General features: G+C 49.9%; 1 protein-coding gene across 2 annotated transcripts; it reads left to right on the forward strand.

Moving 5' to 3' along the window:
* The first annotated feature begins 5,995 nt into the window (after positions 1-5,995).
* LOC144739944 (PABIR family member 2-like) lies at positions 5,996-24,318 on the forward strand. 2 transcript variants are annotated; one of them, XM_078622824.1, is made up of 9 exons: positions 5,996-6,557; positions 8,791-8,869; positions 10,816-10,862; positions 11,891-11,942; positions 13,622-13,786; positions 14,510-14,589; positions 15,717-15,781; positions 17,868-17,985; positions 19,158-24,318. In XM_078622824.1, exons 1-9 carry the CDS (start codon positions 6,412-6,414, stop codon positions 19,297-19,299), a joined length of 894 nt encoding a protein of 297 aa, XP_078478950.1. In that variant the 5' UTR covers positions 5,996-6,411; the 3' UTR covers positions 19,300-24,318. The 2 variants fall into 2 exon arrangements, with proteins under 2 accessions (XP_078478950.1, XP_078478951.1); XM_078622825.1 differs by having other exon boundaries at positions 14,513-14,589.
* Positions 24,319-26,002: the final 1,684 nt, after the last annotated feature.

The following is a 26,002-nucleotide window of genomic DNA, read 5'->3' on the forward strand; positions in this document are numbered from 1 at the left end:
ATTCTCGTCAACAGGGGGCGAAAACGGCCCACTCAGCAACTGTCAGTGACCATGACCCAATGGGCCAACGCCAATCCCTGGAGAAACGGATCCTGGGATGACGTCATCTTCCAGAATGTTCTAGAAGGTAGGCGTGGCTAAGGCAGAGCAAGCCACGGACCTGGTCCGGCTCTGTCATCTCCAAGCCGATAACCAAAGACGGAGCTGAAGGTAGGGACCGGCCATAAATGACGTCACGCGATTTTGTACGATTTTTGACCACCCTCCCCCTCCTCGTCGTCACACGGCGTCACAAAAAGTCAGACCCCCCCCCCCCCTCAAATATGACGTCACAAAGCTCTGCCCACCCCCCCCCCCCCAAAAAAAACTCTGATGTTGTAGGAGAAAACATTTATTAACAAGTCGATTTAATTAAGTAGAACGTGTTCCCTATATTTATTTAAAGTTGCGCATTTTGATGTGACGTCACATTTCTCAACCCCCCCCCCCCTCGTCACAAATGTCTGACCCCCCCCCCCCCCCCCCGGGTGCGTGACGTCATTTATGGACGGCCCCATAGGATCCTGGACCCCAAATTTAAATTAATAAAAATAAAATAAAAATCACGACGTTTCGGAGGCAACACAAGCTCCCGTCTTCAGGTGGAACCATCACACCTGAAGACGGAAGCTTGTGTTGCCTCCGAAACGTCGTGATTTTTATTTTTATTTTACTTTTATTAATTTAAATTTTTTACCTACGTGACTTTACCGAAAAACCCTAAGAATATGAATCCTTGCAGTCACGAAAGCTTCAAATCTAGAATCTCCTGGTCTTGACCACTGACCTCACTCAGCTCCGACCCTTAGAAGGACAGTGGAGTTTGGGGTCCAGGATCCTATGGTCCGTCCATAAATGACGTCACGTACCCGGGGGGGGGGGGGTCAGACATTTGTGACGAGGGAGGGGGGGTTGAGAAATGTGACGTCACATCAAAATGCGCAACTTTAAATAAATATAGGCAACACGTTCTACTTACTTAAATCGACTTGTTCATAAATGTTTCGTACCTACGTGACTTTACCGAAAAACCCTAAGAATATAAAGACCAGGAGGCCTTGGGACGGTCAGGTCCCGAGCCAGAGGGCTCAGAGCGAGCGTGGTCCCAGTGTTAGGAGGCAGTGTAGCCCAGAGGCTATACCTCCTTAGGTATCGGGTGGAAAGCAGAGGTTGCAAACGGGTTTTGATTCCTAACCCGTACCCGTACCCGGCCGCACCAGGGTCGCAAACGGGTACCCGTACCCTACCCGATACCCGGCTACCCGTACCCGGCCGGGTATCGGGTACGGGTACGGGTATGGGTACCCGATTGCGACCTCTGGGATGAAGCCACGTTGCAGGCGCGGGTGGGTTGATTCTAGGAACTTGAATTGTGAGAAGAGACAAGACGTTGGGAAATGAGTGACAATCACGGTGACTCACCAGTGACTCACGGCCTACCCGTACCCGGCCGCACCAGGGTCGCAAACGGGTACCCGTACCCGGCCGGGTAGCCGGGTATCGGGTAGGGTACGGGTATCGGGTACCCGATTGCTACCTCTGGTGGAAGGGGCCGTTACCCCTTTGTGTTAGGGACCTTGTATTCAGTGTAGTTTAATAAATACAGGAAAACCTTGGATTGCGAGTAACTTGGTCTGCGAGTGTTTTGCAAGACGAGCAAAAACTTTAAATAAACATTTATTTGATAAACGAGCGAGGTCTTGCAATACGAGTACTGTAGTACGTACAGTATACGCTTTGTCTGCCAAGCGTCACGTGATCACAACTGAGCCGATGGTTCTCTCGCTGCGGGATTGTGGGTAATCGTCTCCCATGCTCGGTCTCAGTCAGCGTGCCTCACTCGTATAGTTAACATTCGTGCGAGCGTAGACTGTTTACTACAGTATAGTGTTGTGACCACGTGTGTGTGCGTGAAACATTCTTTTAATTTGTGTCCAAGTGTAGTGACTGTTCTTTAGTAACTGTACTGCAAGTGAAAGTCGTCCTACACAATAACCCTCCTCTCGTCTCTCTCGTCTCCCTCACACCAGCCACGGTCAAATTTAATTAAGAAATTGTATTACTTTATATTACATTTAAATAATACAAATATAAAAAGGTATTTTGTATTAATCATTTTTATATGAATACAGTGTTTTTGGGTTGTGGAACGAATCATCTGAGTTTCCATTATTTCTTATGGGGAAATTCGCTTTGATATACGAGTGCTTTGGATTACGAACACATTTCTAGAACGAATTATAATGCCCGCAATCCAAGGTTTTACTGTATTGTCTTTCCTCACCTACGTTTTCCTCTGGTTCCTGACCCACTACACTACTGTAAATTTCCACATGATGATGATGATGATTCACTTGGTTGAACTATGATTTGTGATGGTCAGGGTGACTTCTTTGTGCTGTGTACGCCTTTTGGCGTCCTCTGGTCTAGCACCAATTGAGACGAGGCTCAAAAGAAAGCCGTCTCTGGTGTGGACCAATCAATTTCAAGGACAATGTCAACACAGTAAAACCTCGGAGATCGAACGCTCCAGAACTCGAACAATTTGGTGATTGAACAAAATTTTCGACCATTTTTTGTCCCCGGACATCGAACAAAAATTCGGAGGTCGAACAACTGGAAAGAACCTGTTTGGGCCGAAACGCGTAACCAGGGACAAAGGCGATTGACCCAGTTTACACGTAGCTCTCGCCCAGTGCAGACCCGCAAAACATCGTTCCGTTAACACCATTGGAACCTCATTTGCCAGTAAAAAATATGATAATAGTTTTTTTACCCTTCTATCTGGCAAACAAAACTGACACCTTTTTAAAATCCTTTATATTAAGTTCACTTGCTTGCTTGCTTAGGACCGTGCAAATCTTTCGGTCGTTTTTTAACCCACTTCCCGTGATCCAATCGAGCTGACATTTTCCACACAGACTCGTTGTGCGTGACAATTAATGTTCGTGAAAATGTTTTTCCAAAATTTTACACTTTTTAGGACAAAAATATTATATTTAATTACCAATTGCTTAATGCTGCCATGCAATCATCTGACCAATAGGTGGCAGCCATCTCAAGCCAGAGGACGAGAGGACTCTAGCCGCCACGCATATAAAGGATTTATAGTGAAAACTTTGTTTTTACGGGTTATACTTGTTACAATGCTTACCCCGAGCTCTCATACGCTGATGGTGCATTGTCTTTGAGTTGTGCGCCTTTTGGCGTCATCTGGTCCAACCCATGTGAGACTAGGCTCTAAGGAAAGCTGTCTCGGGTGTGGACCAATCAACTTCAAGGACAGTGCATATATTATCAGAGTTATGTTTTTTGTTTGAAATTATGGCTGCAGGTATTGTGGTCTATGTAAACATGACTCCTTGTAAAAACAAAGTGTCAGTTTTGTTGCCAGATAGAAGGGTAAACAAACAATTATCATCGCTCCGTTAACTTTTTCGTTAATTTAATTTATTTTAGTGGTTTTTTTTGTGTTTATCCATACACAATGGCTCCTGAAAAGGTTAGTAGCAGTGATAAGCCACAAAGGAAGGTTTCGTTTTTATGGAGGGGGACTCTCCTTCCAAGAAACACTGACACCTCCTCCTCCTCCCCCCTCCTCACCACCTTCCACCGAAGCCATCCACTCTCCTTACTACAGGTAAAGTGAAGTTCAATGTTCATTTATTCTATGAATTATAAATGTGTTGCTTGTTTTTTTAATGCTTTTATGTACTGTACTGTATTTTAATATTGTACACTTTGTGTAAAAATGGACCATAATAGGAGCATCCTTGAGTGGGGAACCAATCGATGCTATTTCCATTCATTCTTATGGGGACAATTGATTCGGTGTTCGAACAAATCGGTGTTCGAACACGGTTTTGGAACGAATTAAGTTCGATCTCAGAGGTACCAATGTATATTATCAGGGTGGTTTTTTGTTTGCATTTTGAAGACACATGTATTGTGGTTATTGCAGATATGATTCCTTGTTAAAAGGTTTCAGTTTTGTTGCCAGAAAAAGGGGGAAAACCCCTATTATTATACTATATAGCAGCTCAGTGGGACCTTACACCTGATGAAATGAAAAAAATAGTTTAAAAGTTTAAAAGCACTATACTATGAGACATCTCCTTTACCAGTGGCAAAATATAGTAATAGGTTTTTACCCTTTCAACTGGTACAAAAACTGACACCTTTATACAAGGCATCATGTTTGCAATAACCACAACACAAGCAGTCAAAATGCAAACAAAAAGAAACAACTCTGATAATGATAATGATATGCACTGTCCTTGAAGTTGATTGGTCCACACCCGAGACAGCTTTTTTAGAGCCTAGTCTCCATTGGTGTTGGACCAGATGACGCCAAAAGGCGTACAAAGGTGTCAGTTTTTGTACCAGTTGAAAGGGTAAAAAACCTATTACTACAGTTTAAAAGTATTTAGAGTAATTGTCTGCTGATACAAGTTTCTAAATGATGATGATACGCTCACTCCACTGAGCTATCATTTGTTATAGCCAGGCCAACTTCTGAATAAAACAGATACTTTATTGCATTTCAGTGAGGCATTACCTGGTGAAATAAAAAATATAGTGAAATAGTATGCAGAGTATTTGACTGTTACTATAATGTTTTACATGATAAGCCACTTGGCTGAGCTATTATCATTTGCGATAACCAAGTCCACTTATAAAACACATTCCTGCGGAGGGAGCTGGTAGGGACGTTGGGTTGCTCGGTCAATTGCCAGGGTCAACGGCGGCGTAGTGTATTCCGCAAATATGGCCGACTGTGAGGGCGGGCACAAGCCGGCGTGAGTAGGTGAAACGTTGAGTTTTATAAGGGCACCACGGGGTGACCAGCCCCTCCCCACCCAGCCCCACCCCTCCCACCCCCCCACCCAGCCCCCCCCTCCCCACCCAGCCCCTCCCCACCCTCCCCACCCAGCCCCTCCCCACCCTCCCCACCCAGCCCCTCCCCACCCTCCCCTTCCCACCCAGCCCCTCCTCACCCTCCCCACCCTCCCCTCTCCACCCAGCCCCACCCCTCCCATTTTTGGATGCACGACGGACGGACAGAATAATCCCCTGTGGGCTGGTGTAACCAGGAGGTTCCTACCAGTAAAAAAAATAGCTCCTACATAGCAGTTCAGTGGGGCATTACACCTGGTGTAAGATTTAACAAATAACAGCTTAGTTCTAAAATAAGGTTATGAAAGACCAATCACCCCCGCTTCGCTGATGAAGACTGCGAATTATAATCGCGTTGAAACGTATGGATAGGGGGAGACGAGGGGGAGGGGGGGCCTTTACACCTGGTGTAAGAAACAAAATGACATTGTTTATAGTTTTAAAATAAAATAAATAAAGATCAGCCTCTTACACCAGGTGTAAAGGACCCCCCCCCCCTTGCCTATGCAGACTGCGAATACTGATCGCGTTGAAACGTATGGATGAGGGGCAAGGGGGGGTAGGGGGTTTGGGGGGGGGGACGAGGGGGGGGGCGAGGGGGGGCGAGGGGGGGATGGGGAGGGGGGGGATGGGGGCGAGGGGAGCGAGGGGGGGGGATGGGGACGAGGGGGGGGGCGAGGGGGACCTAGGGGTGGGTACGAGGGGAGCGAGGGGGGGGGGTGAGGACGAGAGGGGGGTACGAGGAGGGGGAGGAGTAGGGGACGAGGGGGGGGGGACTACGGGGGGGTACGAGGGGGGGAGTAGGGGGGGGGCGAGGACGAGGGGGGGGGACTAGGGGGGTACGAGGGGGAGGGGAGTAGGGGACGAGGGGGGGGGGATGAGGGGGGCGAGGACGAGGGGGGGGCTAGGGGGGGTACGAGGGGGGGGGGGTAAGGACCGAGGGGGGGGGGGGCGAGGGGGGGGGCAGGGGGGGGGGGCGAGGGGGGGGGACCAGGGGGGGGGGGTAAGAGACGAGGCCTCTTAAGCGAAGTGGGATATCTAAACGCAGCGGGCTCCTCCACAAGTTGAGCCCCAGCAAAGTTATCGGTCCCCGCGGGCCGCCTGAGCGAGTCGCCGCGTTTCACTTTTTTGTCGTCGTTTTTAATTCCCGCGGTGTTTTGTTTCACGTGTAATGCTTCACATATATGTGTAAAATCTTACGAAAAAGTTTAGAAAGTTTAAGCGGCGTGAGGAGAAAGAAAGAGAGAGAGAGGTTTGAGGGAGAACTCCCGCTTGACGAGTCATCTCGAACGTGTGGCCATTTACGAAATTATTTTAATTAACTTTTTTTTTGACGCGTTATAATTTTATTATCGTTGCTTTTTCACGTTGCCCAACACATTTCGCGATTAGAAGTCGACGTTTTAAAACGATCGCTCTTTCCCTCGCTCCTTTTTTACCTTGAAACAAACGGCGAGCGGAGCCGCTTTTTGGATTATGTGCAACGGCGTTTGCCGCCCAGGTTTAAGCGACCGAGTTTTCAGGATGGCACAGGAGTGCATGGAGTTGGAGTTTTGCGGCGAATCGATGCCCGAGAATGCCCTTCGACGCTCCAACAGCCTGCCCATGATCAACAACGCCTGGTGAGACGACCGATTCTATTTGGGTTCGTGAAAATGTAAAAATGTTAAGAAATAAAATTCAGGCCTACTCCACCACCCCCCTCCCCGTCCAAAACGGAAGCCTACGGCCTTTCCTAGCGGGCTCTGCCGGCCGAGGTGCACCGTACCCCGTTGGTGTAGAGCCATCGCACCCCCCCCCCCCCACACTCCCACACACTCCTATCGCACCCCCCCCCCCCCACACTCCCACACACTCCTACACCACCACTCCTACCGCCACTTTCACCTATCGCGATCTGCATTTGAGACCGCAGTTGCTGCTGTTAGATTATTATTTGAACTTGTCAGCGCGGGTTTTAACGAGTTTAAAGAAGTTGAAGGCGTTACACTGTCGACTTTGAAGTCTGCGTGAAGAGTGGACATGATAAAGACATCCAGACCCAGTGATCGAACCCATGCCCTCTCAGCAGGCATGGGTCAGTGTCTCTGACATAACTATCACGAACCCACACTTTATAGAGACATCAAGACCCAGTGCTTGAACCCATACCCTCAGAGGTCATGGGTCAGTGTCTCTGACATGGCCATCACGAACCCACACTTTATAGAGACATCAAGACCCAGTGCTTGAACCCATACCCTCAGAGGTATGGGTCAGTGTCTCTGACATGGCCATCACGAACCCACACTTTATAGAGACATCAAGACCCAGTGCTTGAACCCATACCCTCAGAGGTCATGGGTCAGTGTCTCTGACATGGCCATCACGAACCCACACTTTATCAAGACAGCCAGACCCAGTGCTTGAACCCATACCCTCAGAGGTCATGGGTCAGTGTCTCTGACATGGCCATCATGAACCCACACTTTATAAAGACATCCAGACCCAGTGCTTGAACCCATACCCTCAGTAGGCATGGGTCAGCGTCTCTGTCTCACTCGGTGCGTGTCTCACTCTGCGTGTGTCTCTCTCGGGTCTCACTCTGCGTGTCTCTCCACCGTGTCTCACTCTGCGTGTGTGTCTCTCCCCCGTGTCTCACTCTACGCGCGTGTCTCTCCCCCGTGTCTCACTCTGCGTGTGTCTCTCCCCCATGTCTCTCTCTGCGTGTCTCACTCTGCGTGTCTCACTCTGCGTGTCTCACTCTGCGTGTCTCACTCTGCATTTTTCACTCTGTGTGTCTCTCCACCGTGTCTCACTCTGCGCGCGTGTCTCACCCCCGTGTCTCACTCTGCGTGTCTCTCCCCGTGTCTCACTCTGCGTGTCTCACTCTGCGTGTCTCTCTCTGCGTGTCTCACTCTGCGTGTCTCTCCCCCGTGTCTCTCTCCGTGTCTCACTCTGCGCGTGTCTCTCCCCCGTATCTCACTGCGTGTCTCACTCTGTGTGTCTCACTCTGCGTGTCTCTCTCTGCGTTTCTCTCCCCCGTGTCTCTCTCTGCGCGTGTCTCTCTCCGTGTCTCACTCTGCGTGTGTCTCCTCCGTGTCTCACTCTTCGTGTGTCTCTCTCCGTGTCTCACTCTGCGTGTCTCTCCCCCGTGTCTCACTCTGCGCGTGTCTCTCCCCCGTGTCTCACTCTGTGCGTGTCTCACTCTGCGTGTGTCTCTCCCCGTGTCTCACTCTGCGTGTCTCACTCTGTGTGTCTCACTCTGCGTGTCTCTCTCTGCGTGTCTCTCCCCCGTGTCTCTCTCTGCGCGTGTCTCTCTCCGTGTCTCACTCTGCGTGTCTCTCCCCCGTGTCTCACTCTGCGTGTCTCTCCCCCGTGTCTCACTCTGCGCGTGTCTCTCCCCCGTGTCTCACTCTGTGCGTGTCTCACTCTGCGTGTGTCTCTCCCCGTGTCTCACTCTGCGTGTCTCACTCTGTGTGTCTCACTCTGCGTGTCTCTCTCTGCGTGTCTCTCCCCCGTGTCTCTCTCTGCGCGTGTCTCTCTCCGTGTCTCACTCTGCGTGTCTCTCCCCCGTGTCTCACTCTGCGCGTGTCTCTCCCCCGTGTCTCACTCTGCGCGTGTCTCCCCCGTGTCTCACTCTGCGTGTGTCTCCCCCGTGTCTCACTCTGCGTGTCTCACTCTGCGTGTGTCTCCCCCGTGTCTCACTCTGCGTGTGTCTCCCCCGTGTCTCACTCTGCGTGTCTCACTCTGCGTGTGTCTCCCCCGTGTCTCACTCTGCGCGTGTCTCCCCCGTGTCTCACTCTGCGTGTCTCACTCTGCGTGTGTCTCCCCCGTGTCTCACTCTGCGTGTGTCTCTCTCCCGTGTCCGTGCAGCGAGAGCTTCCAGGTCACCATGCCCGGCTTTCCCCGCCAGCGCAGAAACAGCATCAGCCTCTCGGGGGGACACTCTCTGGTGAGACCCACGGTCTCCCTCGCCCGTCTCGCCCGTGACCCCATGTCAGAGGTCGCAACCGGGTACCCAATACCCGGCTACCCGTACCCGGCTGGGTACGGATACAGGTACCCGTTTGTAACCTTGGTGCGGCCGGGTACGGGTAGGCCGTGGGTCACTGGTGAGTCACCGTGATTGTCACTCATTTCCCAACGTCTTGTCTCTTCTCACAATTCAAGTTCCTAGAATGAACCCACCCGCGCCTGCAACATGGCTTCATCCCAGAGGTCGCAATTAGGTACCCGATACCCGTACCCTACCCGTACCCGGCCGGGTACGGGTAGGGTACGGGTAGTGGCAGGGGGCTCACCGCGACGCTTTCGGACGCGCCGCTTCTGCGGCCGTCTGGAACGCTCTCTTCCGTCCGATGTTAGGACGCCACTGGGTGCTGTGTTGCCACTTTTAAATCGTCGTCGAGATTGACAAACTCGTTTTGTTTGTAGTTTGTTGAACTTCTCCCGCACCTCTGGGTAGCGCGGCTGGCTACGTACGGTGCGACAGAAGTTGAACACACACACACACACCCTACCCCACAGTACAGCAGAACCCCTGTTAACTCCACCCCCGTTAACGACTCATCGCTTAAAGATGGGCCTCCATAGAGCCCAATGCGTAGTGTCGAGTCGTGTAGTTTGTAGTGTAGTGTATGATGTAGTGTAGTGTATAATGTGGTGTAGTGTATAATGTGTTGTATAATATAGTGTGGTGTATAGTGAGGTGTGGTGTATAGTGTAGTGTGTAGTGTAATATATAGTGTAGTGTATAGTAGTGTAGTGGATAATGTAGTGTAGTGTGTGGCGTGGTGTATAATGTAGTGTGGTGTATGATGTCGTGTAATGTATAATGTAGTGTATAGTGTAGTGTGGTGTATAGTGTAGTATATAGTGTAGTGTATAATGTGATGTGTATAATGTGGTGTATAATGTAGTGTAGTGTGTGGTGTATAATGTAGTGTAGTGTGTTGTGTGGTATATAGTGTAGTGTATAACGTAGTGTATAGTGTAGTGTAGTGTATAGTGTAGTGTATAGTAGTGTAGTGTATAATGTAGTGTATAACGTAGTGAGGTGTGTAGTGTAGTGTATAGTGTAGTATATAGTGTAGTATATAGTGTAGTATATAGTGTAGTGTAGTATATAGTGTAGTGTATAGTAATGTAGTGCCTCCAAAGAGCCGAATGTGTTCGCTTACCGACCATTCCGCTGTTAATGAGGGGCCGATGTCGGCACGGTAAATATCAATCGATGCCTCGATTAACGGCATCAAAATTAATGTCATGGGCGTTCCAACGTCGTCTGCGTCTTTACGGTGCCAATGTCCATCGTTTGAGTGTCATGAAGTTCGCTTTTTTCAGGGCAACGAAAGGTGGGGGGCGGGGGTTAACTTTCCAGGCTCTGTCGGAACGAGCGATCGATCGAGCCCTTGAAAGGGCACGTCAAATCGCTTGCAGTCGAGAACAGATTCATAGTTTGTTGAAAGAGAGAGAGCGATAGAGAGCAGGGGGGCATCCTGCCCAGAGGTTGCAACCGGGTACCCGATACCCGTACCCTACCCGATACCCGGCTACCTGATACCCGTACCCTACCCGTACCCTACCCGTACCCGATGCCCGTACCCTACCCGATACCCGGCTACCCGTACCCGGCCGGGTACGGGTACGGGTAGGCCGTGAGTCACTGGTGAGTCACCGTTTGTCACTCATTTCGGGTAGGGTACGGGTAGGATACGGCTACCTGTATCCGGCCGGGTACGGGTACCCATTTGCGACCCTGGTGCGGCCGGGTACGGGTAAGGAATCAAAACCCGTTTGCGACCTCTGATCCTGCCCTACTGACGCTTTACCTCCCCGACTACCCTGCGCCCCCCCCCCCTGCCCCCCCCCCCCCCCACCGCCCTGCCCGTGACTCAGGAGGAGGGGATGGACGTGATGAACAGGGAGTCCACTGCCCAAGACAGGTGAGCGTCGACCTAAATTTCCCCGCCAGGCCCAACGACAAACGGCAAAAAATCAGCAGCAACAGCAGAAACCGAACGGTTCTCTCAACTGTGGTGTGAACGCCCCCCCCCCCCGCCGATCGATAAGGGACACCCCGCAGACAGTCCCATGTCGCGGACGAATCTATGGGGATGTCCGTCGCCTGGTATACAGGAGGTCGTGGGTTCGATTCTGACCCTGACAATTCCTCTATTTTTGCATGATGCTAACTACCTCGCACGGTATACAGGAGGTTGTGGGTTCGAACCCTACCGCCCAATGCCTGTTGTGTATTTGGAGTTTGCGAATCTACGGGAATGTCCCGTTGCCTGGTATACAGGAGGTCGTGGGTTCGAACCCTTTAGTGCTAATGCCTGTTGTGTATTTGGAGTTTGCGAAACGCCGGGTTGTTCGTCGCCTGGTATACAGGAGGTCGTGGGTTCGAACCCTACCGCTAATGCCTGTTGTGTATTTGGAGTTTGCGAATCAACGGGGATGTCCGTCGCCTGGTATACAGGAGGTCGTGGGTTCGAACCCTACCGCTAATGCCTGTTGTGTATTTGGAGTTTGTGAATCAACGGGGATGTCCGTCGCCTGGTATGCAGGAGGTCGTGGGTTCGAACCCTACCGCTAATGCCTGTTGTGTATTTGGAGTTTGTGAATGAACGGGGATGTCCGTCGCCTGGTATACAGGAGGTCGTGGGTTCGAACCCTACCGCCAAAAGGCGCACAGGTGCGCCCATGTGAGACTAGGCTCTAAGCAAAGCTGTCTCAGGTGTGGACCAATCAACTTCAATGACAGTGCATACATTATCAGAGTTATGTTTTTTGTTTGCATTATGACTGCAGGTATTGTGGTCTATGCAAACATGACTCCTTGTAAAAAAGGTGTCAGTTTTGTTGCCAGATAGAAGGGTAAAAAAACAATTATCGGTGTGAAAGATGTTCTGCGTACGTGCGCCGTGTAATAATTGCGTGTGCTCTTTCGCCCTGTCTGCCGCTTCGACAGAGACGTGCAGGCCGCCATGCAGGTCGGCCAGCCTTGGGAAGACTTCTCCCTGGTGAGCGTCCCCTACCCCGGCAGGCGATGCCGTGACCTCATCCCTCGCTCGCTTGGGGTGCGGCTGCGAAACAACGGCCATATCGGGCCCGGCCGGCACGTCTGATCGGCGGTGGTCGCCACGGGGCGCGTGGTGAACTTAGGGAGATGTCCAACCTACGAGGCTTGCGAGCTCGGCATTTATTTGACAGGGGGAGCCTGGAGATCCATGTTTTTGGCGGGGCACTTTCATATCCAGACAGCAGAGTGGAGAGGGGTGGGGAGCATCTTTAATAAGAGGTTTTTTTGTTCGTTACTAGTACAGCACTAACCGGTTGCTGTGTGTTGGAGAGTTAAACCCACTACGACATTTACAATTCGTTACTAGTACAGCACTAACCGGTTGCTGTGTGTTGGAGAGTTAAACCCACTACGACATTTACAATTCGTTACTAGTACAGCACTAACCGGTTGCTGTGTGTTGGAGAGTTAAACCCACTACGACATTTACAATTCGTTACTAGTGCAGCACTAACCGGTTGCTGTGTGTTGGAGAGTTAAACCCACTACGACATTTACAATTCGTTACTAGTGCAGCACTAACCGGTTGCTGTGTGTTGGAGAGTTAAACCCACTACGACATTTACAATTCGTTACTAGTACAGCACTAACCGGTTGCTGTGTGTTGATGCTGACAATGCTTGTATTTTGGCACGATGTTAACTACCTCGCCTGGTATACAGGAGGTCGTGGGTTCGAACCCTACCGCTAATGCCTGTTGTATATTTGGAGTTTGCGAATCACTCTCCCCGCGTAGTCACGTTAATTTTTCTCCGGGTCCTCCGGTTTTCCCCTCCACATTTAGAATCGATTTCACGTTTTGAGTTCCTTTTGCTGATTAAAATTTCCACGTGAGGATGGTAACCAGTCACTTGCTTGAGCTGATTTCATTTCGCTTCTGAAAAAACGAGTCGCTGCATCGCAGCTGAGTGGAGCCTCACCTGGTAAAATATAAAAATAGTCACGTAGCATCTCGAGTATTTTGACGCTACTATAAGTTTCCACATGGCGGTGATGGTGGTGGTGATGGTGGTGGTGGTGATGGTGATTGTGATGGTGATTGTGATGGTGGTAATGATGATGGTGGTGATGGCTGCGATGGCGGTGACGACGACGATGATGATGATGATGATGATGTTGATGGTGGTGGTGGTGATGGTGGTATGATGGTGGTAGTGGTGGTATGATGGTGGTGATGGTGGTGGTGATGATGATGGTCGTGGTGATGATGATGATGGTGGTGATGATGGTGGTGATGATGATGGTGGTGATGATTGTGATTGTGATGGTGATGATGATGGTGGTGATGATGGTGATGATGATGATTGTGATGGTGGTGATGATAATGATGGTGGTGATGATGGTGGTGATGATGATGATGATGGTGGTGATGTAGATGATGGTGATGTAGATGATGGTGGTGATGATGGTGGTGATGGCAATGGTGGTATGATGGTGGTGATTGTGGTGATGATGGTGGCGGTGACGGTGGTGATGATGGTGATAATGATGATGGTGGTGATGGCGGCGATGGCGGTGACGACGGCGATGATGATGAATGGTGGTGATGATGATTCTGGTGATGATGATGACGGTGACGGTGTCGTCGTCCTGTGTGCGTCGTCGCCGGCGGTGCGTCAGTGCGAGCAGATGTGCGACACGGAGAGGCCGGCCGCACCGGCGTCTACCGTGTCGGCGCAGCGACGCACCGACTCGTTCCCACCACCTCTACCACCTCCACCGCCGTCGTGCCCAGCGGCTGCGGCGTCGTCGGCATCGTCGTCGAACACTCGCGCCTTCGGCCGGGTAACAATGACGAGGGTCCCCCGTGTAGCCTCTAATAGGCTGTGGGGGCAAGTGCTGTGAGTAGCGAGCAGCAGCTATAGACACACAGACAAAGGTCCCCCGTGTAGCCTCTAACAGGCTGTAGGGGCAAGTGCTGTTAGTAGCGAGCACTTGGATTTTCTGTTTGCACATAGTCACTTTAAGATGTTTTCTTGTTCATGTTTTTTTGTTTGTTGCGGTTGCACCCGATTCAAGAGCCGAATGGCTCACAGGGCTACACCTAATACATGAACTTTGAACTTTGAGCAGCACCTATAGACACAGACAAAGGTCCCCCGTGTAGCCTCTAACAGACTGTAGGGGCAAGTGCTGTTAGCGAGCACCTACGAAGGCCGGCACGGCGGCACACGAGGGGGTGGGTGGCCAGCACCACTCCCGGCCGCCTTTGTCTCCCCAGTGGCGATGTTTACTGCACACCGCACCAGGTACCCGTTTGGGGCCGAGTCGACCTAGGGGAGGCCCAGGACCGGTTCAGGTAATCGTCACTGGCGGTGTTGGCCGTGAGCGGGAATCGAACTCGGGTCACAGCCGGCTTCGTAGCGCTTACCGCTACAACTACCGCTCCCCATAACTATGCTAACACGAATACACGCACGCAGACGCGCGTGTTTGTGTGTGTGTAAGTCGTAACCCTGCTCCCCCCCACCACCAACCCCAATCCACCTCCCCCCCGTGTCTCCGTAGCAGCTGTTTGCTCCGTCGTTGCAGCAGGCGGTGGTGAGTGGAGGGGGGGGAGCGTTCTTCCAGCGGAGGCCGCAGCCTGCGTGAGTGAGCAGCACCAGTTACACGCACACACGTACGTACACACACGCGCACGTACACGCACACACGTACACGCACGCACATGTACACACGCGTACGTACACGCACACACACGTACACGCACGCACGTACACGCACGCACATACGTACGCGTACGTACACACGCACGTACGTACAAAGACGAAGATCACCACCCCCCACCCATAGCCTTAACATTTCCATCATGACACGGTAGATGCCACTGGTTCTTCACGTTCTGCAGATGTAGATGCCACTGGTTCTTCACATTCTATAGATGCCACTGGCTCTTCACGTTCTATAGATGTAGATGCCACTGGTTCTTCATGTTCTGTAGATGTAGATGCCACTGGTTTTTCACGTTCTGCAGATGTAGATGTCACTGGTTTTTCACGTTCTGCAGATGTAGATGCCACTGGTTCTTCACGTTCTGCAGATGTAGATGTCACTGGTTTTTCACGTTCTGCAGATGTAGATGTCACTGGTTTTTCACGTTCTGCAGATGTAGATGCCACTGGTTCTTCACGTTCTGCAGATGTAGATGCCACTGGTTTTTCACGTTCTGCAGATGTAGATGTCACTGGTTTTTCACGTTCTGCAGATGTAGATGTCACTGGTTCTTCACGTTCTGCAGATGTAGATGCCACTGGTTCTTCACGTTCTGCAGATGTAGATGCCACTGGTTCTTCACGTTCTATAGATGCCACTGGTTCTTCACGTTCTGCAGATGTAGATGTCACTGGTTCTTCACGTTTTATAGATGCCACTGGTTCTTCACGTTCTGCAGATGTAGATGCCACTGGTTCTTCACGTTCTGTAGATGTAGATGCCACTGGTTCTTCACGTTCTGCAGATGTAGATGCCACTGGTTCTTCACGTTCTGCAGATGTAGATGTCACTGGTTCTTCACGTTCTATAGATGCCACTGGTTCTTCACGTTCTGCAGATGTAGATGTCACTGGTTCTTCACGTTTTATAGATGCCACTGGTTCTTCACGTTCTGTAGATGTAGATGCCACTGGTTCTTCACGTTCTGCAGATGTAGATGCCACTGGTTCTCCCTCCTCTCCCCCCCCCCCGCAACCGCCCCCGTGTCTCCGTGTGGCGCTAGGAGGAGGAGTAACAGCCCCGGTAGCTGCCCGAGACCCGGCACCTTTGGCTGTCTCAAGCGTAAAGGTGAGGGCCCCCCCCACTGTTCACTGACGACGTGCGAGCGTTTTGTGAGGGTGTGAAGCTTTCGCAACCGCAGGAAATCCGTAACAAAAAAAGTAAATTTTAAAATTAAAATAATAAAAAATGAAAGCAAAAAGCCACGATAAAAATTGTCAAATAAAATAAAAAATAAATTGAAAATGAAAGCAAATGTTTATTATTTTATTATTTTCTATTTATTATTTTTATCTTGATATGAACCTTTCGCGACCGCAGGAATCCGTAACAAAAAAGTTAATTTTAAAATTAAAATAATGAAAAATAAAAGCAGAAAACCACGATAAAAATAGTCAAATAAAATTAAAAATAAATTGAAAATGAAAGCAAACTTATTTTATTATTTTCTATTTATTATTTTTATCTTGATTTGAAGCTTTCGCGACCGCAGGAATCCGTAACAAAAAAAATACATTTTAAAATTAATATAATAAAAAATAAAAGTCAAAAAACCACGATAAAAATAGTCAAATAAAATAAAAAATTAATTGAAAATGAAACCAAATTTATTTTCATTTTATTTCACTATTTTATTATTTTCTATTTCTTATTTTCATCTTGATTTGAAGCTTTCGCGACCGCAGGAATCCGTACTCTTTGGTTCTTTCGGTAAAGCCATGATGGGCACAAATAGGCCTCGGCAAGGTAAGGTAAAAGTGTAAAAACAACGAGCCTACCTTTACACCCTACCTTTTACCTTACCACAATACAATCACTCTACCCTACCTTTTACCCTTTAGCAGGTAAGGTAAAAGGTAAAAAGCAACGAGCCTACCTTTACCCTACCTTTTACCTTACCACAATACAATCACTCTACCCTACCTTTTACCCTTTAGCAGGTAAGGTAAAAGTGTAAAAACAACGAGCCTACCTTTACACCCTACCTTTTACCTTACCACAATACAATCATTCTACCCTACCTTTTACCCTTTAGCAGGTAAGGTAAAAGGTAAAAAGCAACGGAAAAAGCAACGAGCCTACCTTTTACCCTACCCTTTACCCTTACCCCTCGGCATGTCGACACCTTTACCCTTTTACCCGGTAAAAAGGGTACAATTACCTTACCTTGCCAAGGCCTAGGTACAAATCATTGGAGAGATGTTATTAACCACGTAAAGAAGACTTGACTACGCATATCTGGACCATCTTATTTGACGGGCACTATTCTACTTTACCGAGTGTTGACATCCCCAGCGTTTAACAGCACTCTCCTTTTTGTATTTGGATTGTCAACCAACACCGGGTACGACTTGTGCTAATGTTGTTCTCTCTTAGCCCTGCCCACCCCCCCCCCCCAACACGTTCCATTCATTGGCTACCACATTCACATAAGCCCCTCCCTCCCTCACCCCCTTAACTTGTATTTAAGAGCTTGCATCTTGGAATTTTTGCCTCACTTGATACAGCAAATCTGGCTGTGACGGTCCCACCTGATGACGGAGACTTGTGTTGCCTCCGAAACGTCGTGATTTTTATTATTTTATTTCTATTATTACTTCAATTTTATTCTTTATTTTTACCTACGTGACTTTAAATTTCGATTTTAAACTTTCGTGACTGCAGGCGCTGTCTTCCCGACAGACCTGTTCTTCACCTGAGGACGGCTGCTTGCGTTGTGGCCGAAACGTCGTGAGAATTATTTAATGTTTTATTTTTATTATTTTATTATTTCCATTCTACGTGACTTTACCGAAAGAACCAAGAAGTTGTATTTAAGAGCTTGTCTCTTGGAATTTTTGCCTCACTTGAGACAGTAAATTTGGCTGTGACGGTCCCACCTGATGACGGAGACTTGTGTTGCCTCCGAAACGTCGTGATTTTTATCATTTTATTTTTATTAATTTTAATTTCAATTTTTTACCTACATGGTGACTTTACCGAAAGAACTAAGAGTATGAATCCTTGCAGTCACGAAAGCTTCAAATCTAGAAAGAGAATGGATTCCTGCAGTCACGAAAGCTTCAAATCAAGATCCAACAGTTTCGTCAAGGCTACGCGGGGAAGCGTGGCTGGGTGAGATATTTGTCTTGGCGTGTCGTCTTTGTGCGTGCAGTCGATCCAAGCAACGAGATGCCCTCTAAGAGGTCATTCACAGGCCCCGCCGCGGCCGCCGCCACCTTACTCTCCACCTCGCCAGAATTCCCCATCATGCCTCACCCGCTCACGCACAGGTACGGCCCCCGAGTGACGTCCTCGCGTCAAAGTGAACGCCCACCCCGCCCCCCGCAAGTCTCCAAGGTGCCCGACTCCTTTCCCTGGTGTCTCTGACGCATCCCCGACCGCCTCTCCCACGTGCCTACCCACCCTCCCCCGCTTGTCAGGGTGGCTAGGAGATGTTAACTACCTCGCCTGGTGTGCAGGAGGTCGTGGGTTCGATCCCGACCCTGACGATGCCTGCTGCTGTATATTTGGAGTCTGCGTCTCTCTCTCATCATCATCATCATCACGGTGGCTAGGAGATGTTGACTACCTCGCCTGGTACACAGGAGGTCGTGGGTTCGATCCCGACCCTGACGCCTGCTGCTGCTGTATATTTGGAGTCTGCGTCTCTCTCTCATCATCATCATCACGGTGGCTAGGAGATGTTAACTACCTCGCCTGGTGTACAGGAGGTCGTGGGTTTGATCCCGACCCTGACGACGCCTGCTGCTGTATATTTGGAGTTTGCGTCTCTCTCTCTCATCAACTTCACGGTGGCTAGGAGATGTTCACTACCTCGCCTGGTGTGCAGGAGGTCGTGGGTTCGATCCCTACCCTGACAATGCCTGCTGCTGTATATTTGGAGTCTGCGTCTCTCTCTCATCATCATCATCATGGTGGCTAGGAGATGTTGACTACCTCGCCTGGTACACAGGAGGTCGTGGGTTCGATCCCGACCCTGACGACGCCTGCTGCTGCTGTATATTTGGAGTCTGCGTCTCTCTCATCATCATCATCACGGTGGCTAGGAGATGTTGACTACCTCGCCTGTTACGCAGGAGGTCGTGGGTTCGATCCCGACCCTGACGATGCCTGCTGCTACTGTATATTTGGAGTTTGAGTCTCTTTCTCTCTCATCAACATCACGGTGGCTGGAAGATGTGTCTCAGTGTCTCACACACGCCCCCTTGTGTCTCTCTTTGGTGTGTCCCCCGTGTGTCTCCCACGTGTCTCCGTGTCTCTCACACCGCCCCCTTGTGTCTCTCTCTTGTGTGTGTCCCGCGTGTGTCTCCATGTCTCTCACAACGCCCCCCCCCCGTGTCTCTCATGTGTCCCCCGTGTGTCTCTGTCTTATCTCCGTGTCTCTCACACAAAGCCCGCTTGCGTCTCACTCTTGTGTCCCCGCCGTTCCCCCCCCCCCCAGCCTATCGTGGAGCAGCCTGGAGAGTGGAGGGAGCTGCAGCCCCCCACAAAAGGTGCCCCCCTCGGGACCCCAACCGGAGGCCCCCAAAGCGGACACCTTCCTGCCGCCCTTCACTCCCGCCTCGCGCCCCTCCGCCATGTGACGTCATTGTCACGGCGACGGTGGAATCGAGACTCTGCGCGGGCGTGTGACCGTCATCGGCGGGATTTGCCGCCGATGGGGCAATTTCACGTCGTTGGACGCGGCACGCAAAGGAGTGGTGTCGTCGCCGGCAGGAAGTGATGTCGTCGCCGGCAGGAAGTGATGTCGACGGCGGCAGGAAGTGATGTCGGCGGCGTCATGAGGTGATGGTGTCATCGGCGGGAAGCGATGTCGTCGCCGGGAAGTGATGTCGTCGCCGGGAAGTGATGTCGTCGTCGGCAGGAAGTGATGTCGTCGTCGCCGGGAAGTGATGTCATCAGCGGCAGGAAGTGATGTCGTCGGCGGCAAGAAGTGATGTCATCGTTGCCAAGAAGTGATGTCGTCGGCAGGAAGTGATGTCGTCGTCGCCGGGAAGTGATGTCACCGACGGGAAGTGACGGTGGAACGTTACGTCATCCGCAGGGCGCGCGACACCTCCCCGGCACGGTTGCAAGTGGTGTCCTCACGACGATATCGAACGTGCGGTCCGTGGGATGCGTTGTCGTCGTCTCTGGGGATGGCGCAGAGATGGGGGACGGACAGACGGTGGTGCCACGTCACAACGTCTGATCAAGGTCGTCTCCCTTTGGATCGTGCGACGTTCGTATCGCGACGTTCCCCTCCTCGGGGAGGTTTTTTTTATTTTTGAAAACGAAACTTTTTTTATTTTTCCACGAAAGGTTTATTTTTCTCGTTCTTGCAACATTTTTACGCTCACGCCAAAAACCCCCCCCCCCCCCCCCCCCAAAAATACTCGGAGGCAGCACGAAGATGCGCGGCAAGAGTCGGGGTGCCGTGTGGCGAGATGTTGACTACCTCGCCTGGTGTACAGGAGGTGGTGGGTTCGATCCAGACCCTGACGCCTGCTGTATATGTGGAGTCTACGTCTCTCTCTCATCATCATCACGGTGGCTATGAGATGTTGACTACCTCGCCTGGTGTACAGGAGGTGGTGGGTTCGATCCAGACCCTGACGCCTGCTGTATATGTGGAGTCTACGTCTCTCTCTCATCATCATCATCATCATCACGGTGGCTAGGAGATGTTGACTACCTCGCCTGGTACACAGGAGGTGGTGGGTTCGATCCAGACCCTGACGCCTGCTGTATATGTGGAGTCTACGTCTCTCTCTCATCATCATCATCATCACGGTGGCTAGGAGATGTTGACTACCTCGCCTGGTACACAGGAGGTGGTGGGTTCGATCCAGACCCTGACGCCTGCTGTATATGTGGAGTCTACGTCTCTCTCTCATCATCATCATCATCATCACGGTGGCTAGGAGATGTTGACTACCTCGCCTGGTGTACAGGAGGTGGTGGGTTCGATCCAGACCCTGACGCCTGCTGTATATGTGGAGTCTACGTCTCTCTCTCATCATCATCATCATCATCACGGTGGCTAGGAGATGTTGACTACCTCGCCTGGTACACAGGAGGTCGTGGGTTCGATCCCGACCTTGACGACGCCTGCTGCTGTATATTTGGAGTCTGCGTCTCTCTCATCATCATCAGAGACACGGCACGTCTGAGATGCCCGTAATGCGAACGGGACGTTGCCACAGCGGTGTAATGGTTCACAGCAAACTGAGAGCTCCAATCCAGCGGTCGCCGGTTTGATTCGATGTCTCCCGGCACGTGATTTCAAAGTTTCTTAAATCCATGCACTCCCCACCCCCCCTCCTCCCAGATGTCACTTGAAGGGATCTTCTTGGAGGTAGTTCTCTGACGTCTGCTTCTGCGAACCGTTCTGTGTGTACCAGAGGTCACTTGAATGAGGAGGGATCTCAGATGTAGCCCTGCTACATCTGCTTCCGCGGACCCTTCCATGTGGGCCAGAGCATCACTTGAATGAGGGGAGGGAGCGCTATGAGGGTAGCTTTGCGATGTCCGCCTCCATGGGGCCGTTCCCTGACACGATAATCATCGTGCTGCTTCTGCGTGAGATGCGGGCGGATTCCTTTTTGTCTCGTGTTTCTACTCCGATAGCCGCAATTAGATTTATTACCCCACCCCGCCTTCTCCCCCCCCCCCCCCCCGTCAAAGTCTGTGGTAATTTTTCTTTAAAGGCACTTTCAAGGATCCGCGGTATAGATCGTAGAGAGGGGGGCACACACACGCATTGTATTCGTCTCTTGTGTCCAGTTTTCATTTCAGGTGGCGGAAGGGTCAATGATTGCATTTCTTTTTAAACACCCAGTAGGCTTTATTGAGGATGCTACCAGCACACGGAGTGAAACATTGAACGTTCAGTTCAGTTCTTGAGGATGCTACCAGCACACGGAGTGAAACATTGAACGTTCAGTTCAGTTCTTGAGGACGCTACCAACGCACGGAGTGAGACATTGAACGTTCAGTTCAGTTCTTGAGGACGCTACCAGCACACGGAGTGAAGCATTGAACGTTCAGTTCAGTTCTCGAGGACGCTACCAGCACACGGAGTGAAGCATTGAACGTTCAGTTCAGTTCTCGAGGACGCTACCAGCGCACGGAGTGAAACATTGAACGTTCAGTTCAGTTCTCGAGGACGCTACCAACGCACGGAGTGAAACATTGAACGTTCAGTTCAGTTCTTGAGGACGCTACCAGCGCACGGAGTGAAACATTGAACGTTCAGTTCAGTTCTTGAGGACGCTACCAGCACACGGAGTGAAACATTGAACGTTCAGTTCAGTTCTTGAGGACGCTACCAGCGCACGGAGTGAAACATTGAACGTTCAGTTCAGTTCTTGAGGACGCTACCAGCGCACGGAGTGAAACATTGAACGTTCAGTTCAGTTCTTGAGGACGCTACCAACGCACGGAGTGAGACATTGAACGTTCAGTTCAGTTCTTGAGGACGCTACCAACGCACGGAGTGAAACATTGAACGTTCAGTTCAGTTCTTGAGGACGCTACCAGCACACGGAGTGAAACATTGAACGTTCAGTTCAGTTCTTGAGGACGCTACCAGCACACGGAGTCCAACATTGGACGTTCAATTCAGTTCTTGAGGACGCTACCAACGCACGGAGTGAAACATTGAACGTTCAGTTCAGTTCTTGAGGACGCTACCAGCACACGGAGTGAAACATTGAACGTTCAGTTCAGTTCTTGAGGACGCTACCAGCGCACGGAGTGAAACATTGAACGTTCAGTTCAGTTCTCGAGGACGCTACCAACGCACGGAGTGAAACATTGAACGTTCAGTTCAGTTCTTGAGGACGCTACCAGCGCACGGAGTGAAACATTGAACGTTCAGTTCAGTTCTTGAGGACGCTACCAGCACACGGAGTGAAACATTGAACGTTCAGTTCAGTTCTTGAGGACGCTACCAGCACACGGAGTCCAACATTGGACGTTCAATTCAGTTCTTGAGGAAGCTACCAACGCACGGAGTGAAGCATTGAACGTTCAGTTCAGTTCTTGAGGAAGCTACCAACGCACGGAGTGAAGCATTGAACGTTCAGTTCAGTTCTTGAGGAAGCTACCAACGCACGGAGTGAAGCATTGAACGCTCAGTTCAGTTCTTGAGGAAGCTACCAGCGCACGGAGTGAAGCATTGAACGTTCAGTTCAGTTCTTGAGGAAGCTACCAACGTACGGCGTGAGACTTTGAACGTTCAGTTCTTGAGGAAGCTACCAGCGCACGGAGTGAAACATTGGGCGTTCAGTTCAGTTCTTGAGGAAGCTACCAACGTACGGCGTGAGACTTTGAACGTTCAGTTCTTGAGGAAGCTACCAGCGCACGGAGTGAAGCATTGAACGTTCAGTTCAGTTCTTGAGGAAGCTACCAACGCACGGAGTGAAGCATTGAACGTTCAGTTCAGTTCTTGAGGAAGCTACCAACGTACGGCGTGAGACTTTGAACGTTCAGTTCTTGAGGAAGCTACCAGCGCACGGAGTGAAACATTGGGCGTTCAGTTCAGTTCTTGAGGAAGCTACCAGCGTACGGAGTGAGACATTGGACGTTCAATTCAGTTCTTGAGGAAGCTACCAGCGCCCGGAGTGAAACATTGAACGTTCAATTCAGTTCTTGAGGAAGCTACCAGCGCCCGGAGTGAGACATTGAACGTTCAATTCAGTTCTTGAGGAAGCTACCAGCGCCCGGAGTGAGACATTGAACGTTCAATTCAGTTCTTGAGGAAGCTACCAGCGCCCGGAGTGAAACATTGAACGTTCAGTTCAGTTCTTGAGGAAGCTACCAGCGCACGGAGTGAAAGGTTGGACGTTGAGTTCAGTTCTCGAGGAAGCTACCAGCGCACGGAGTGAAGCATTGAACGTTCAGTTCAGTTCTCGAGGACGCTACCAGCACACGGAGTGAAGCATTGAACGTTCAGTTCAGTTCTCGAGGACGCTACCAGCACACGGAGTGAAGCATTGAACGTTCAGTTCAGTTCTTGAGGACGCTACCAGCGCACGGAGTGAGACATTGAACGTTCAGTTCAGTTCTTGAGGACGCTACCAGCACACGGAGTGAAGCATTGAACGTTCAGTTCAGTTCTTGAGGACGCTACCAACGCACGGAGTGAAACATTGAACGTTCAGTTCAGTTCTCGAGGACGCTACCAGCGCACGGAGTGAGACATTGAACGTTCAGTTCAGTTCTTGAGGACGCTACCAGCGCACGGAGTGAGGCTTTGAACGTTCAGTTCTTGAGGAAGCTACCAGCGCACGGAGTCCAACAATGGACGTTCAATTCAGTGTCTTGAGGTGGGGATTTAAACAAACCGAGGTCGAATATTCGATGGAAGTGAATGGCCACGCCTTTGAGGGGCAATGCAGGAAAAGGGCCTGGCACACTTGGCAGAGGTGGTGGGGGGGGGGGGCAGCGCTCGTGACCAGATAAAGGCAGTTAAATTTCGATTTAAAGCTTTCGTGACTGCAGGGATTCATCTTCTTGGTTCTTTCGGTAAAGTCACGTAGAAGGGAAATAATAAAATAATAAAAATAAAACTATAAAATACAATTCTCACGACGTTTCGGCCACAACGCAAGCAGCCGTCCTCAGGTGAAGAACAGGTCTGTCGGAAAGACAGCGTCCTCATTCAGACACTGTCCTCATTCAGACACTGTCTTTCCGACAGACCTGTTCTCATTCAGACGCTGTCTTTCCGACAGACCTGTTCTTCACCTGAGGACGGCTGCTTGCGTTGTGGCCGAAGCGTCGTGAGAATTATTTTATTATGTTGTATTTTTATTATTTTATTATTTCCCTTCTACGTGACTTTACCGAAAGAACCAAGAAGACAGATAGAGGCAGTTGTTGCCCGGAGGCAAGGGGCTGTGCATTGCAGGTGGTCGCTTTGTGTTGCGTTTGCTTCCTTCTCCACCTTTGTGTGCGAGCAGTGGGTGAGTGTCTGTGTGTGTCTGTGTAAATGTGCGCGCTTCGATGTAGATGTACGTATAAGTTGCGTGCGTTTTTAAAACGCGCGCGTATTTTCCGATGTTTGTATTGTAATGCAAATGTACGTGTTACAAGTGTGGTTTGTGTTCAATGTGTATGCAAGTACGTGTGTATTAATACGTACAGTGTGGGGAGATGTGCGTTAATTAGTAGTGCATATGACAGTTAAGGTGCCAATGTTAGTGTGGGTATGTTTAAAAAGTGAGCGAATTTCTGTACAGCCAAACAAGTGGCGTGTGTTTTAACACGTAGCCTTACGCGACCAATATCCCAAAAAAGTTTGTATTATGGACAAGTGGGTGTGTGTTTATAATGTAAGTGCGCGATTGTTTAATGTTGATATGTAGTGTGCACATCTGTGAGCTGCAAGAGGCAGCAACCGAGGGTAAAGGGACCAGGGCAGAGAAAGTTGCCGCTAAAAATATAAAATAATATAACGTAGACCATACTCTTACGATTTAAAACTTTCGTGACTGCAGGGATTCATATTATTGGTTCTTTCGGTAAAGTCACGTAGAAGGGAAGTAATAAAATAATACAAATAAAACAATAAAATAATTCTCGATTTAAAGCTTTCGTGACTGCAGGGATTCATATTATTGGTTCTTTCGGTAAAGTCACGTAGAAGGGAAATAATAAAATAATAAAAACAGGTTTGAAAACCACAGCAAAAACATTTTTGCTGTGGTTTTAACACCTGATGATGATTGCTTGTGTTGCAATCGAAACGTCGTGAGAATTTTATTGTTTTATTATTTTATTCTTTCCCTACTACGTGACTTTACCGAAAGGGCCAAGAATATGCAGACCATACTCTTTGGTTCTTTCGGTAAAGTCACGTAGGTAGAAAACTAATAGATCACGACGTTTCGATCGCAACACACAAGCGACCGTCATCACCTGATGATGGTTGCTTGTGTTGCGATCGAAACGTCGTGATCTATTATTTTATTTACCTACGTGACTTTACCGAAAGAACCAAAGAGTATGGATTCCTGCAGTCACGAAAGCTTCAAAACAAGATTATAATACAGAACCTATAAAACAAATACAAATCGCAGCGGTACAAATGAGCTAAAAGCATCAATAAAAAAATTAGCAAAAGTTCAAAACGTAAGCAGCAACGCTGGTAGCGACACGAAGTCTCACGGCGTCTGCCAACACTGAACGGATTTAAATTTCCATCTTTTCAGTTGATGTTTGGGCACATTCTAACTGCGTGGCTTTTGGAATTCAAACATCAACAACAACAAAAAACCCACCAGCAACATCGCCAAATGT

Source organism: Lampetra planeri, unplaced genomic scaffold (genome assembly GCF_965212315.1).
Source record: "Lampetra planeri unplaced genomic scaffold, kcLamPlan1.2.h2 scaffold_180, whole genome shotgun sequence".
NCBI classification, from domain to species: domain Eukaryota; kingdom Metazoa; phylum Chordata; class Hyperoartia; order Petromyzontiformes; family Petromyzontidae; genus Lampetra; species Lampetra planeri.

Excerpts from the sequence above, each read along its gene's own strand:
- LOC144739944 (XM_078622824.1), top strand. The coding sequence starts at position 6,412 with ATGTGCAACGGCGTTTGCCGCCCAGGTTTAAGCGACCGAGTTTTCAGG. Across the intron at positions 10,863-11,890 it reads GAGTCCACTGCCCAAGACAG|AGACGTGCAGGCCGCCATGC; the intron begins GTGAGCGTCGAC and ends CCGCTTCGACAG. Across the intron at positions 11,943-13,621 it reads CTTGGGAAGACTTCTCCCTG|TGCGAGCAGATGTGCGACAC; the intron begins GTGAGCGTCCCC and ends GCGGTGCGTCAG.